This window comes from Echinops telfairi, unplaced genomic scaffold, assembly GCF_000313985.2.
Source record: "Echinops telfairi isolate 266 unplaced genomic scaffold, ASM31398v2 ScPeMD7_16;HRSCAF=60, whole genome shotgun sequence".
NCBI classification, from domain to species: domain Eukaryota; kingdom Metazoa; phylum Chordata; class Mammalia; order Afrosoricida; family Tenrecidae; genus Echinops; species Echinops telfairi.
This window is the reverse complement of record NW_022103913.1, coordinates 8,496,588-8,509,875: the sequence shown is the minus strand read 5'-3', so window position 1 is coordinate 8,509,875 and position 13,288 is coordinate 8,496,588. Positions and strand designations below refer to the sequence as shown.

The following is a 13,288-nucleotide window of genomic DNA, read 5'->3' as shown; positions in this document are numbered from 1 at the left end:
ACAAATGTTTTGAGAATGATGAGGGCAATGAATGTACAAATGTGCTTTACACAATTGATGTATGTATGGATTGTGATAAGAGTTGTATTAGCCCCTAATAAAATGATTAACAACAAAAAAGCACAAAAATAATTAAAGAATGATAAAATTATCATAGTAGACAAGTATAATAATCTGAAAGTTTAAAGAAGGATTTCACATTATGTAAACTACACATGTATATATACAAATTACTGAACACAATTGCCTAAGTGTCTACTCTATAGAACCTGGAAAAATAAACAAACATACAAACCTGGAAGTATATAAAATAATGTAATTTTCTGCCTTTAAGAATGACATCCTCTATAAGTAGCTTTTGCCTCCTATTTCTTACACCTTCCTCCTATCCCACTATCATGCTCACCCTCCATTTGGCTCTCAGTAATTCCTCTCGGATACATTGCACTTTATTAAACCCCGCCAGGCATTATACACCTTCCTCACTATCATTTTTAGGTCTCTTGTTGTTCTCTTATCCCCAAGTTTGTTGGCTCCCACTCCCCCTGCCGATCCCCTCCTCTCCCATGTCCCCCCCAGAACCGCTGATCCCGTTGTTTTCTCCTCAGAATTGTTCATCCTGTCTATCTTATATAGATATAAGCCAAAGAAAAACAAATCAAGAAAAGAACCAATAGGTGGTTCCAGGTCTGTGTGCTGACCCTTGTGTGTGTCTTCTAATCGAGTCTGATAAGGTGTCAAGTCCTGTCCCCAAAGTCAGAAGTCTATTTTCAGGATCCCTTGGGGACTTGGTTACTTTGCTCCTCTTGCTGTCCTGTTACACTCCCTTTGCCTTTCACACCACTGTGCATGGGGCAGACCGGCACACTTTCCACACAGTGTTTCCAGTGCTGTCTCTCGTAGCGCTATGGGTTAATGAGGGAGTTTGTGGTGGGGCTGGTCCTATGGTCCTCTCTGTGTATTGGCTGCCCCAAGCAGAGATGTCATCCTTGGGGCTTGGTGGGCCACGATGAGGTTCTCCCTCTTTCTCTCTCTCTCTCTCCCATGTGGTCTGGACAGCTATTTATAGAGGTATAGCTACTGCATATATATATGTAAATATACAAATTTATAATGAAAGGGATAGAGAACAATGTATATATATTTATATGATAAGTATTAAGATAGTAGACGGACTTTGGACCTCTACTCAAGGCATCCCTTCACACAAGAACAGTTTGTTCCAATAACCTGACACTCTTTGATACTCACCTGCCCAACAGGATTACTGAAGATAAAATGGGTGGATAAGCAAATGTGGTGAAGAGAGTGGATAGTGCCTGGCTATCAAAAGATTTAGCATCTGAGGTCTTAAAGACTTGAAGTTAGTTAAACAAGCAGCATCCAGCAGGGAAGCAAATAAGCCAACATGGAGGAAGGTCATCAGCCTGTGTGATCATGCGCAGGATCAGGGATCAGGTATGAAAAGATCCAAAACAAACAACTTTATCAATGGGAACGAAGGGGTTTGGAGTAGAGACCCAAAACCCATTTGTAGACAATTTGGATATCCCCCCACAGAAGGATTATAAGTAAGGGATCACTCAACCAAGGTGCAGTACTGCACTGATGAAACACACATCATTCCTCTAGTTCTGAATGCTTCCTCTCCGCAACTACCATGACCCAGTTCTACCTTACATATCTGGCTAGACTGGAGAACACACATTAGTACAGATAAGAGCTCTCTACACATGGAATTCAGGACAGATAAACCCCTCAGGAAGAGTAGTGGGATTAGCAAAACCATGAGGATAGGGGGATGACCGCGGAGGGGAAGGGGCAAAAAAGGGTTACCCATCCCAAGGTTGAATATATAGCCCCCCAAAGGGGGTGAATAACAGAAATATTGGTGAAGGGAGACAATGGACAGCATGAGACACGAAATAATAAAAATATATTATTGATCAAGGATTCACAAGGGTGGGAGAGGGAAAGGGAAAAAAGAGGAGCTTAAACCAAGGAATCAAGCAGAAAATGTTTTGGAAATGATGATGGCAACATATGTACAAATATTAAGAAAAGGTCAACTTAAAAATGAAGTTACCCCAGAAATTGAAAACAGGTTAATTTGGTGTAACCACACCCACCAAAAACAATAACCTTGAGTCAACAGCAAAGGGTAAAGAAACAAACCTCTAGAATGGAGAATGGATGTGCTTTGTAAATGCTTACCAAACCACAATACAAAGGTTAAAAAAAAAGTTTTTTTAGAGAACAATCTAGCTGAGAATATAAGAAAAAAGCACTTATTTTAAGAATAGTTGCTCACAGAATTTTGATCTAAGAAAGTAAGCTATTGGTAATTTTTAGCAAAGTGTTCCTGCACGTACCATCATGCCAGTAAACATTCAAAACTAACTGGATCTCTCTATTTTGGATCACAAAATTATTCATTTTATTTCCTGCCAAACAAAATAAGGGGAAATGCATGCGTTACGCTTACTGATGAAATGGCTTGTTATGGCTTTAATTGTATGATTGTGGTGCAATAAATTCCCATGTGTTAACAACTTGTGGTCTATAATGTAGTCATCTATTTGCTTCCAGGAAATAGTATTACATTTTCACTGTGTTCAGCAAAAGGAGGGGAAGAGCCTGAGGGAGGAGACTGCGTGTGGTTCTGAGTGCGGCTGAGAGAGAGGAGGGTATGCTTGCATAGAAATATGTGATTCCTAATCTTGGATTATGGAGTCCTGATAGCATAATGGTTATGCCTTGGGCTGCTAACCGTAAGGATAGCAGTTGGAAACCATTAGCCGCTCCACAGGAGAAAAGTGAGGGTTTCTATCCCATACACAGTCTCGGAAACCCACAGGGGTAGTTCTTCCCTGTCCAATCGGCTTCCTATAAGTAGGAATCAAATTGATGGCAATGAGTTTGAACTCTGGCTAACATTTCACTTGCTGAGTTTCTAATCTAAAACACTCGTTTCTATTGTACAACTCGTCTTGATATGACTGAATTACTAAACTATATGGCATGTAAAGTGCCAATAAAGCTGCTAAAAAATAAATTAAATACTCATTTCTTACATAATATATGCTGGGAAAATAATGTAAATCTTTCCAAAAAGTGTCTATTAAAAGAATACTTTGGTACAAACATACTAAAGAACCATGCACCGACTTACTTTCATACTGTAATTTGCATAATTAAGGAGTGAGCACATAAGAAAAGCTGGGTTATTTAAAGAAGAATACAGTCAGGAATGGAGGAAGGCTTATTAACAACCTGCAATACGCAGATGACAAAACCTTGCTTGCTGAAAGTGAGGAGGACTTGAAGCACTTGCTGATGCAGATCAAGGACTGCAGCCTTCAGTATGTAAAGAGAACAAAAATCCTCACACCTGGACCAATAGGTAACATCATGATAAATGGAGAAAAGATTGAGATGTCAAGGATTTAATCTTGCTTTCATCTACAATCAATGATCATGGTAGCTGCAGTCAAGAGATCAAATGACTCATTGCACTAGGTAAATCCAGTACAACACCCAAAGTGCTTAAAAGCAAGGATGTTATTTTGAGGACTAAAGTGTGTTTGACACAACCATGGTCTTTTCAACCATTTCATATGCATTTCAAAGTCAGGCACTGAATAAGGAATCCATATGCATTTCAAAGTCAGGCACTGAATAAGGAATCCATATGCATTTGAAAGTTACACACTGAATAAGGAATACCAAAGAAAGAATGACACATTTGAATTATGGTGGTGTTGAAGAAGAGTACTGAAAGAAACGTGTTGGTGTTACCTGTCACCAACTGGTTCCGACCTATAGTGTAACCCTATGTACAACAGAATGAATCACTGCCGGTCTTATGCCATTCTCACAACTGTTCCAATGTTTGAGCCCGTTGTTGCAGCCACTGCGATTCATTTTGTTGAGGGCTTCTTCCTTTTTACCGCAACAATGAGCTCAAACATAAAACCAATGGTGAGGATGGCGCAGGACCAGGCAGTGTTTCATCTGCTGTACAGACGGCCACTCTAAGTTGGAACTGACTCTATGGCACCTATCAGCAACAACACTTAGGAGCCCTGATGGTAGTGGGGTAAGCACTGAGCTACTAAACACAAGATCAGTGTCAAGCCCACCAATTGCTCCAAGGGAGACAGATGAGATTGATAATCTGTTCCCCAAAAGATTTACAGTTAAGAAACGCCAAGGAGCAGTTCTATTCTGTCCTACAATGTTACTATGAGTCAGAATTGACTTGACAGCACTGGGTTTATGTCATATAACTGAAATATACACATTTTAATATGTAAGCTTTAATGTCCACTGTAGTAATATTGAGTTTATTGGTGGCTTATTCAAATAATGTGGATGAAAAATTCAAATCTTAGTAATTACTCACTTTTACAGTTTCTTCTGTGTTTAGTTTATTTCCCTTAATCAAAACAATTTGGAAAGGGTGGCTATTTTCCCAAACATGCTGTAAAAGAATAAAATACTTATTTTATTGAAAGAAACAAATATTTTAACTAGCAATGAAAATGAACTCATCAGTTTTCATATCTATTAGCAAACGGATGAAAATAGCTATAAACTAAAAACTGAGTATCATATACATGAGGGGCTTCGAAAAGTTCAAAGATAAATGGAAATAAAAGATGATGGAATTTTCCCAGGAACTTTTTGAAGTTCTTTCGTATTAAATTAATCATTATGTCCACTGGCCCTTTGTTTTTATGGTAAAACGTAAGCAGCATTCCACAAATGCTAATAGTATACCTAAAAGAATAAATACTAAAATTGGTAGAATTAAAAGTTTCGGATAAATTAAGAGTATTAAAATTAATACAGTAGTATTAAGAAATGGTCGATAATAACAGTTTCCTAAAATTAAAGAGGTACTTTAAAAATGTTAAAATAACTGCTCCAAGGAACACAAACTTAGAACTTGTTTTATTCAAATATATTATATTCCAAAAAGGGGGTGGCTTTGATATGTTTAACGTCTAGAAGAATTCAATAACACAAAGAAAGGTAAATTATACCAAAACCACTACCATGATTAAGGCTCTAGAATTTACCAGTATAAATTATACTGGTAAATTAAATTCTGCAACTAATCCTAACTTCTCCAGTGGCTCACCTCAAATTATTCATGAAGACCTTTGTTTAAAGCAGCAGTTCTCAACCTATGGGCTGCGACCCCATTGGAGGTCGAGCGACCCTTTCACAGGGGTCACCTAAGACCATTGGAAAACACATAAATATTTCACAATATATAATTATATAATGTTGTGTGATTAATCACTGTGCTTTAATTATGTTTAATTATATTCAATTTGTAACAATGAAAATACGTCCTGTATATCAGATGTTTACATTACGATTCATAACAGTAGCAAAATTACAGTTATGAAGTAGCAACAAAAATAATTTTATGGCTGGGGGGTCAGACCACAACATGAGGAACTGTATTAAAGGGTCGCGGCATTAGGAAGGTTGAGAACCACTGCCTTAAAGGCTACTCTCAAGAAGATCTATTTGAGGGCATTTTTCTTTGTCTCCAAAAGAACAACAAACATATTTTATATGTAGCTTGAGTAGATGAAATCAACAGTAGTTAGAAGGATACTTTTTAAATAAAAGCGGTGGACTCTGAAAATACTCATTGCTCTTAATAAAAGGAGAAGTGACATAAAATTTGTGTGAGGCTTAATATACATGCCTGTAGCTTCATCAAAAGTTCACCTGTGAAACTTACAGAAATAATTCGTGTTTTCTTTGGTGGCAAAGGAAGAGGAAGGTTAGATGAATTTCGATTTATAGCAGCCTCAATAGCAATCATTTCCTGTTCATACATCTTCTTGATCTTGCAGCATTCCACAAGTATAAAATGTGGCAGGGCTCTGCTCATTACACAGTTCCGGATATACTACAGTAGCAAAAAAGTACTGCTTATACTTCAAGATATAGATCGCCAATCAAACATTTAAAGCACTACAAGAATAAAATTAGTCTGAACAAGAACTCCATACTAGCTTCACTGTGATATATTATCTTCCTTAATACCTGTTTCAAGAATATAAAAAATCTAAAATTATACAACACATTAAAAAAAAACAAAACTCACTGTTACTGAATCCATGCAAATTCATAGCAGACTTCTGCAACAGAATAGAACTGCTAGAAAGGGTTTATCAGACTGTAATCTTCATGGAAGTGCACCCTGGTGGTATACTAGGTTATGCACTGGACTACCAGCCGTAAGGTCAGCAGTTCAAAATCACTGGCCACTCCATGGGAGAAAGATGAGGTTTTCTACTCCCCAAAGATTTACAGTCTTAGAAACCTACAGAGGTGGTTCTGCCCTGTTTGGTTTGAAGTTTTTGGTTAATCTTTACAGAAGCAGATTGCCACATATTTCTCAAATGGAAGCTAGTGGGTTTGAACCACCGACATTTTTGTTAGCAGCTGAGTATTTAATCACTGTTGCACCAGAGCATATTATAAGACATAAACTATCTACCATAAATTGAAGATTAGAATGCTGAAACACTGAACTAACTCTTACAGGTCTAACTGCCATCAAAAGCCCCATCTTTCACTCAGTAAACCTGGTGGTTTCAAACTGCCGATCTTGCAGTTAGCAACCCAAGGTGTAAATTAATTCACTATACACCCAGGGCTCCTTCTTACAGGCACAGCACTTCTTATATTATAGCTCTACAAGAGTTCTAACTCTATAAATCTTGATAACTTTACAAGAGAGACTATCCGCCATTTAATAGATAACTAAAGCTCAGAAAGATTAAAGCACACATCTAGTAACTGTAAAACTGAAATCCAAAGCTATTTTTGTGAGATGCCAAAGCCATGTTTTGGTCAGTAAGCTAGAGGAAGGCAAAATGTGCATGGGTGGCTACTCCGAATGTCCTTGGGTGGCAGACTCACACGTCCCCAACGATCCCTGACGTGGTCCTGGTATCTTCACAGCACAGGGTTCTAGGCAACCATTACTTCCTACCTGCGTAGCAAAAATCTATTGGCTAATGCAGTTTTATGTGCTGTTTTGTTTACATTAAGCAAGGATTACTTTCTAAAGGTATATTACACAAACACACTGTCGAATCATAGAAACCGTATACAAGGATTTGGCTGTAAATCTTAAGGAAACAACCTAATCTTTCTCCTACAGAGTGGCTGCTGGGTTTGAACTGCTAACCTGTGGTCCAGTGCTTACCTGAAAGCGCCACAAGGGCTTCTTGCACAAAATAAAAGAGGGTAGTTATTCACATTACCAGATTGCTAACAAAGTGAATCGGAAAATTCAATGCATTACTCAACAGAATAATGTCATGTAGATATAAAATGTGATTCAATATATTGTATTCCACCCAGAATTTATGGATAGTTAAACCAAATGCTTGCAAAATTCTTGCCACATATGAAAACAACAGAAAAGGGGGCACAGCAGACTACATGCATAAATTATACCAACCAAAAGGTTTTATAATTCACAATAAAAATTTACCAACATTACTTGATCTAATTAACTGATAATCACAAATAATGCTTTGTAGAATTCACAGAATGACAGTTTAATCAGAAAATTTTACATTCCATTTACCCCAGAACATCATATATCTAAATTATTGTATATATGAAGAAAAAATAAACAGTATTATAAATTGTGTTTATGAAGAATTCATAAAACTATTAGAAAAGTTATTAAAACACTATCAGAAACAATTTAAAAAACAGGATGCACTCACATATGGACACAAACATATGTAAGTATTATGCCAAAAATCTATACAACTGCAAAAAAAAAAAGAAACACATGCTAAAGTATTAACAATGGTTATACCTGTGATAGATATAATCATGGATATTATTTACATCTGTAAATTCCAAAGTGTTTCACATTTACATCCACAAACCCAAAATTTTTTTATAAACTGCAAGTTAATATACATACCTGGAACTGAATTAGTGGATGATCACCAAACACATATTCTAATCTCCCACTAATTTGCAACACATAGTCATAGGGGCTAACTTCATCTTCTTTTCCATGAATAGTCAAACGTTTTTGGATTGCCAATTCATTTATCTTTATAGGATTCATATTAGGAGATACTTGAAAGCTAAACACATCCTTAAAGGTGGGGGGCGGTGGAAAAAAAAGGATATCAAATTTTATATTTGTGCTCTGAACAACTTTTTCTTGCAAAACTTATAATTTACACGTATTATTTCTTCTGTACACTTGTACATGTGTACATCCTTTACACTATATTCTAATACATTTTCCTACTTTTCTGTAAAATTTGTTAACATTTCTGATACTTTACAGGCATTTTACACTATCGAATACCAGTAACTTCCACAAATAGATTAAAATTGATATAGGCTAGATTTACAATTATAATCTTTTTGCTTCATGTCCTATGGATGGCTGATATTGATGATGTGTCCCTGAAAATTTCCAATCTTTTTCACAGAAATTACTGTCTTGTTTTCCTATTATCAATGCCATACACAAAAAATTCCCTCCTAAAGAGTCACCTTGCTTTAACACAGTGTTAAAGCATTTGGCTGCTAATCCAAGGCCGGCTGTCCAAATCCAAAGGTTTAAACTTAGCAGAAGTTCCCTGAAAGAAAGATGAGGCCGTCTGTTGTCCTATAGACTTATAGCTTGGGAAATCATTTGGGGCAATTCTACTCTGCCCTAGAGAATCACTGTGTTGAAATTGACAATATATTTGCTTTTTCAGTTGGGTACCTTATTATACAAAACTCAAAACAACAAAAAAACTCAAAACAAACACACTGTAATTAAGTTTATTCTAATAATGATCTGATACAGGACTGAATACAACTGTTCCCTAGGCTTTCCAAGTCTATAATTTTTTTAAATCATTTTATTGGGGGCTCATACAACTCTTATCACAATCCATACACACATCAATTGAGTAAAGCACATTTGTACATTCATTACCCTCATCATTCTCAAAACATTTACTCTCCACTTAAGCCCTTGTCATCAGCTCCTCATTTTTCCCCCTCCCTCCCTGCTTTTTTTTTTTATGGGAGCAGCGAGCCTCTTCTTTCACCAATGAAGTGGCTGAGGATTTGAACCTCTGATCTTACATCGACAATCTAATGCTTAACCGACAATTTCACCAGAGCTTTTGACTTGCTATATTTCATCTCGTTTTTAGTTTAATGGTCCCTTATGCTGTGGAACTTCAGCAGCTGTTGATGACATGACCATATGAGAACATTCTACAAGTGAGCAAGAATTAATGTACACTAGAATAGTTGTCGAAGTTGTGGTTGGGTGCCATCTAATTAGCCCCAAACACATAACTACTCCACGCAGAAAAGAGTGCCCAGAATGTAAATATACAACTGTAGAAAAGACAGTTCACTTGGCCCAAATCTTTCATTACAGATAAAAGAAAATGAGATGAGGAATAATAACATTTACAATTTAAAGGCAGCTAGATCAAAGCTTAGTAAATCTTTTCCGTACAGGACCCAAAAGTAGTTATGTCAGGCTTGGGTAACAACATAGAGGTCTTTGCTGCATATTCTTTTTTTTTTTTTAAGCCCTTTAAAAAAATCTTTGAGCTTTATATATGTATGAGTTTTGTATCTGTAAAGACCACTAAAATAATGCACCTTACCAACCCATATCTAGAGTACCACACCATTGCATGAAGAAATAATGCAGTGCAATGTATATACACAGAATGTGTATTAATGTCACTTCAGATTATTATGCATAATCCTAAATTTATTTCTGCCTTTAATTCTAAAAATTCCTTTTATTAATGCTTACTAGGTGAGCCTCCTCTAAGACTGGAACTGCATTTAGGTAAAAAGCAGATATTAATTACAAAGTTACATCTTAAAATAATATAACACTACCTGACAATTTTCAAAATGAACAGCCACAATGAGCTTCCCTCCATAAAGTTTATCTTCCAAGTTTTCAAGAATGGAAGGTTCGTGCTCTGGTGGATAGGTCTGCTTCAGCCAGTCCATCCAAGATAATCCTATAAGCGACTGAATCTTTTCCTCACTGAAACTCCTCATTTTTCTTCGGAATTCATTTACTTCAGGATCCTTCAGGGCATCAAATTCATGCAGACCTAAACATTTTTTAAACATGTCATTTTGGGTAGTAAATGATAATAGCATATAAAACACTCAACTAACACAAACAACATTGTCCCCCTGCCCCAAAATGCCATGAAAGACTAAAATAATAAGCCAGGAAAAAGAATAAATCTCATATATAAAAGATAAACATAATTTCATTGCACAACTGAATTATAAGCATTCTCTATTATAAACATGATACGGAATGAATATAAACTTGAAATCTCTGAAATAAATTGTTTGATTACTAGTATTATAAAGACAAGCATTGAAATTCATAGTACACACTTAAAAAACTACAAAGGATCAATTTTTATTTAGAAACCAGGTAAATCTTGTTTAAAACATCTTTCAAAGGTTAAGAACTTCAAACACTGTTAGAAGAAACTAATTACTTAAAACTTAGTAAACTTAAATATTACTTTCAGCTGTTATTTTTAATACTACTTACAATATGTGTATTTATCAATAATCCTTAAGCATCTTATGTTTCCCTCATATATTCAATTTTAAAGTAGCCTTGGCAGTGAAGTGGTTAAGTTCTAGGCAGCTAACCACCAGAATGTCTTTCAAAAGTTTTCAGTTTAATTTAGATTTCTTTATAAGATTTCACGATCTTCCTGTGTCGAGAAAAGCCATCAAGATTATTCCTTTGAGATCCCAAAAAACATTGCTTGACACAATAGATATATGTATGGATTGTGATAAGAGTTGTGTGAGTCCCCAATAAAATTATTAAAAAAAAAAAAAAGAAATCCAAAAAAACATAACCTTCTGAGCTGACTCTGCCTTGAATTTAACTGGCCTAGCAGATCCCCTAGAAGCCATTGCTTGGATTGAAACTTTTTGGAAGGTACCCCCCCCAATGAGACCGAGACAAAGTGTATTGTTGAGAGTAGTTATTTGCCACTATCCATTGAGTGAAGAGATTCATTTAAACCTATTTTGTTTATAATAAGCCTGTGCATGAACTATAACCCTAGGAACATTTTTATTTATCCTTGTGTAAAACAACTTTTATATAAACTTACAAATGTCAATTCTAGGAAACAATTCTGAAAAATCTGTAATGATAAATAGGGGAGGTTAACATGCAGCCTGAACTGGGGGGGCTTCCTTTTCCATGTGGCCACCCCAAGGAGGGCCTAGGAGGCACCTCAATTATGAAGCCGGTTTCTTGCCTGAACAGCCCAATGCACAACCGCTTAGAGGCTGGATATAGCGAGCTTCTTTAAAATGTAAGAAAGGCTAAGCTTTGAAGGTATATAAAGTCATCATGGAAACCTGTTTTCCAAAAATGTGCCAAAGGATGGCTATGAAAACATCCTGTGTATTAGAAATGGAACCAAAAATTACATTCTACAGATAGTTAAGGATGAATGGTCAAGACCTTTACCATGCTGTTTAATAATTCAAGTATCACAGAAAACATTTTGGAAAGGAAAAACAAAGAATTGGTCAAGAAACTAGAAGCAAGTGCAAAAAATTAGTATCTTATTGGACCTTGATCTTATTTGACTTTATTTCACAGTCATTTAAAAATACATACTTGTGTGATTAATTTTATTTGCCTGACAAGAAAATCTTGTGTCTGTGTATAATGTAATGTAACTCAAGCTGTTTAAATATTTTAAATAGCTCCGTTCTCACAATCAACAGTCAAACCTGTTTAATATGTACCCACAGGATGTAATATTTATGTCACAAAATAGCTCCTTTGTGCCTGGTGAGTCCCTGTAGAGGTCCCAATTACTCCACCCTAAGTAACTAAAATGTTCTATCTGGCCCCCTCTTTAGAACTTACTCTTGGCTCTGAAAAATACTCCCTGCAATAGTCTAATCTCGTTAATACTAAATTGCAATGAAATGCCTATTATGGGTAAAAGGTTCTTTTGGGGTTTGTTTTCTAAAATTATCTTTATCTCTGAAAAGCAGATATTTCGGTAGCATCTGTTCTGTATATGGGCTAGAAGGCTCGCCCCTGGCTGCCTTCCTTGTCTTCTGCTAGTCCTGGCGGTCCCCTTAAATCCACCATAATGAACTTTGCTTACACTTTGCATAAAACATCCTGTTCATGTGCTCTTCTCTTTCCCTTTCTCCAGTTCCCTTCACCAGCCAAATGCCTCTTCAGGACTCACCCTCCGTATCAGAGCAGTTGACCGGCTGCATGCTAACTGTTTACAGACCCTTGTTTCCTTGAGTATGAGCTCCAAGCTGCTGAAGAGCGTATTACTCAATCCCAAGTATAAGCACTCAACTCAACTGTTGAATTACAACCACTATTACTTGAGTTATATTCTCGATATATTAGAAAGACCTGTAGAAACACCTAAAATACACAGATTTCTTTAATTCACGCCAGACTCACTAAATCTAAATCTCTGAAAATCTGCTTAAGAAACTGGATGAGTTTAAAAGTTTTGCTTTTGAAGGTGGAACTAGACAACTTTTGGTAAAAATTAAGAACTTAGGCTAATTAATCTTAATTAGTTGGTTTTCTACAAACTTTCTAATAAAAATACTGTTTTTATAGCAAATCTTAAAGCTTATGTTCACTTAGATTTTATGCATATTTTATAGTCAGATATAATATGAAAAGGTTTTAGGTAAAAATCATCATATTAAAAATATTGTTAAAATCTTGCAGACTGTACATGTCATTCACTTTAAGATATGTTATAGCGCCCTGTGACACCAAGGCAAAACACTAAAGGCAGGCAGCAGAGCAATGGGGGGAGCAGAGCAGGGAGCTCCTGAGGGAGTGCAAAGGACAGGCTCTGGGGCCAGAGTGTGGCACCCCATCGGACTTGACTGGAGGACACGACTAGAGGTCAAAAATCAGACCTTGATCTATTTACAGATGTTTTCTTTCTTTTAAAAATTTTTTTCTTTTTCTTTTTTTTTTAAAAATTAATTTATTCTTTTCTGGGTGATTGGTTTTCTTTTTGTTGTCATCATTGTGTTCTCTTTTGTCACTTTGTCTTGCTATGCCTTCTTTTTTTTAATGTATTTATTTTGCGATGCCTTGTTTTTTGGTGCATATGATTATCTCTGCAGGTCTATCTAGATAAGATAAGCTGGGTGAACAGTCTGGAGGGCAAAACAATGGGATTGA

At 36.2% G+C, this 13,288-nt stretch overlaps 1 protein-coding gene across 1 annotated transcript in view; it reads right to left on the bottom strand.

The window, feature by feature from the left end:
- The window catches only part of PIK3CB (phosphatidylinositol-4,5-bisphosphate 3-kinase catalytic subunit beta), a 124,343-nt gene that overhangs the window by 64,683 nt on the left and 46,372 nt on the right, over positions 1 to 13,288 (bottom strand). Inside the window, exons 4-7 of the mRNA XM_004712086.4 lie at positions 9,940 to 10,163; positions 7,982 to 8,161; positions 5,765 to 5,935; positions 4,406 to 4,483 (exon numbers count right to left, since the gene is read on the bottom strand). Coding sequence (XP_004712143.1) covers positions 4,406 to 4,483; positions 5,765 to 5,935; positions 7,982 to 8,161; positions 9,940 to 10,163 — 653 coding nt within the window. The remainder of the gene's footprint in view (positions 1 to 4,405; positions 4,484 to 5,764; positions 5,936 to 7,981; positions 8,162 to 9,939; positions 10,164 to 13,288) is intronic.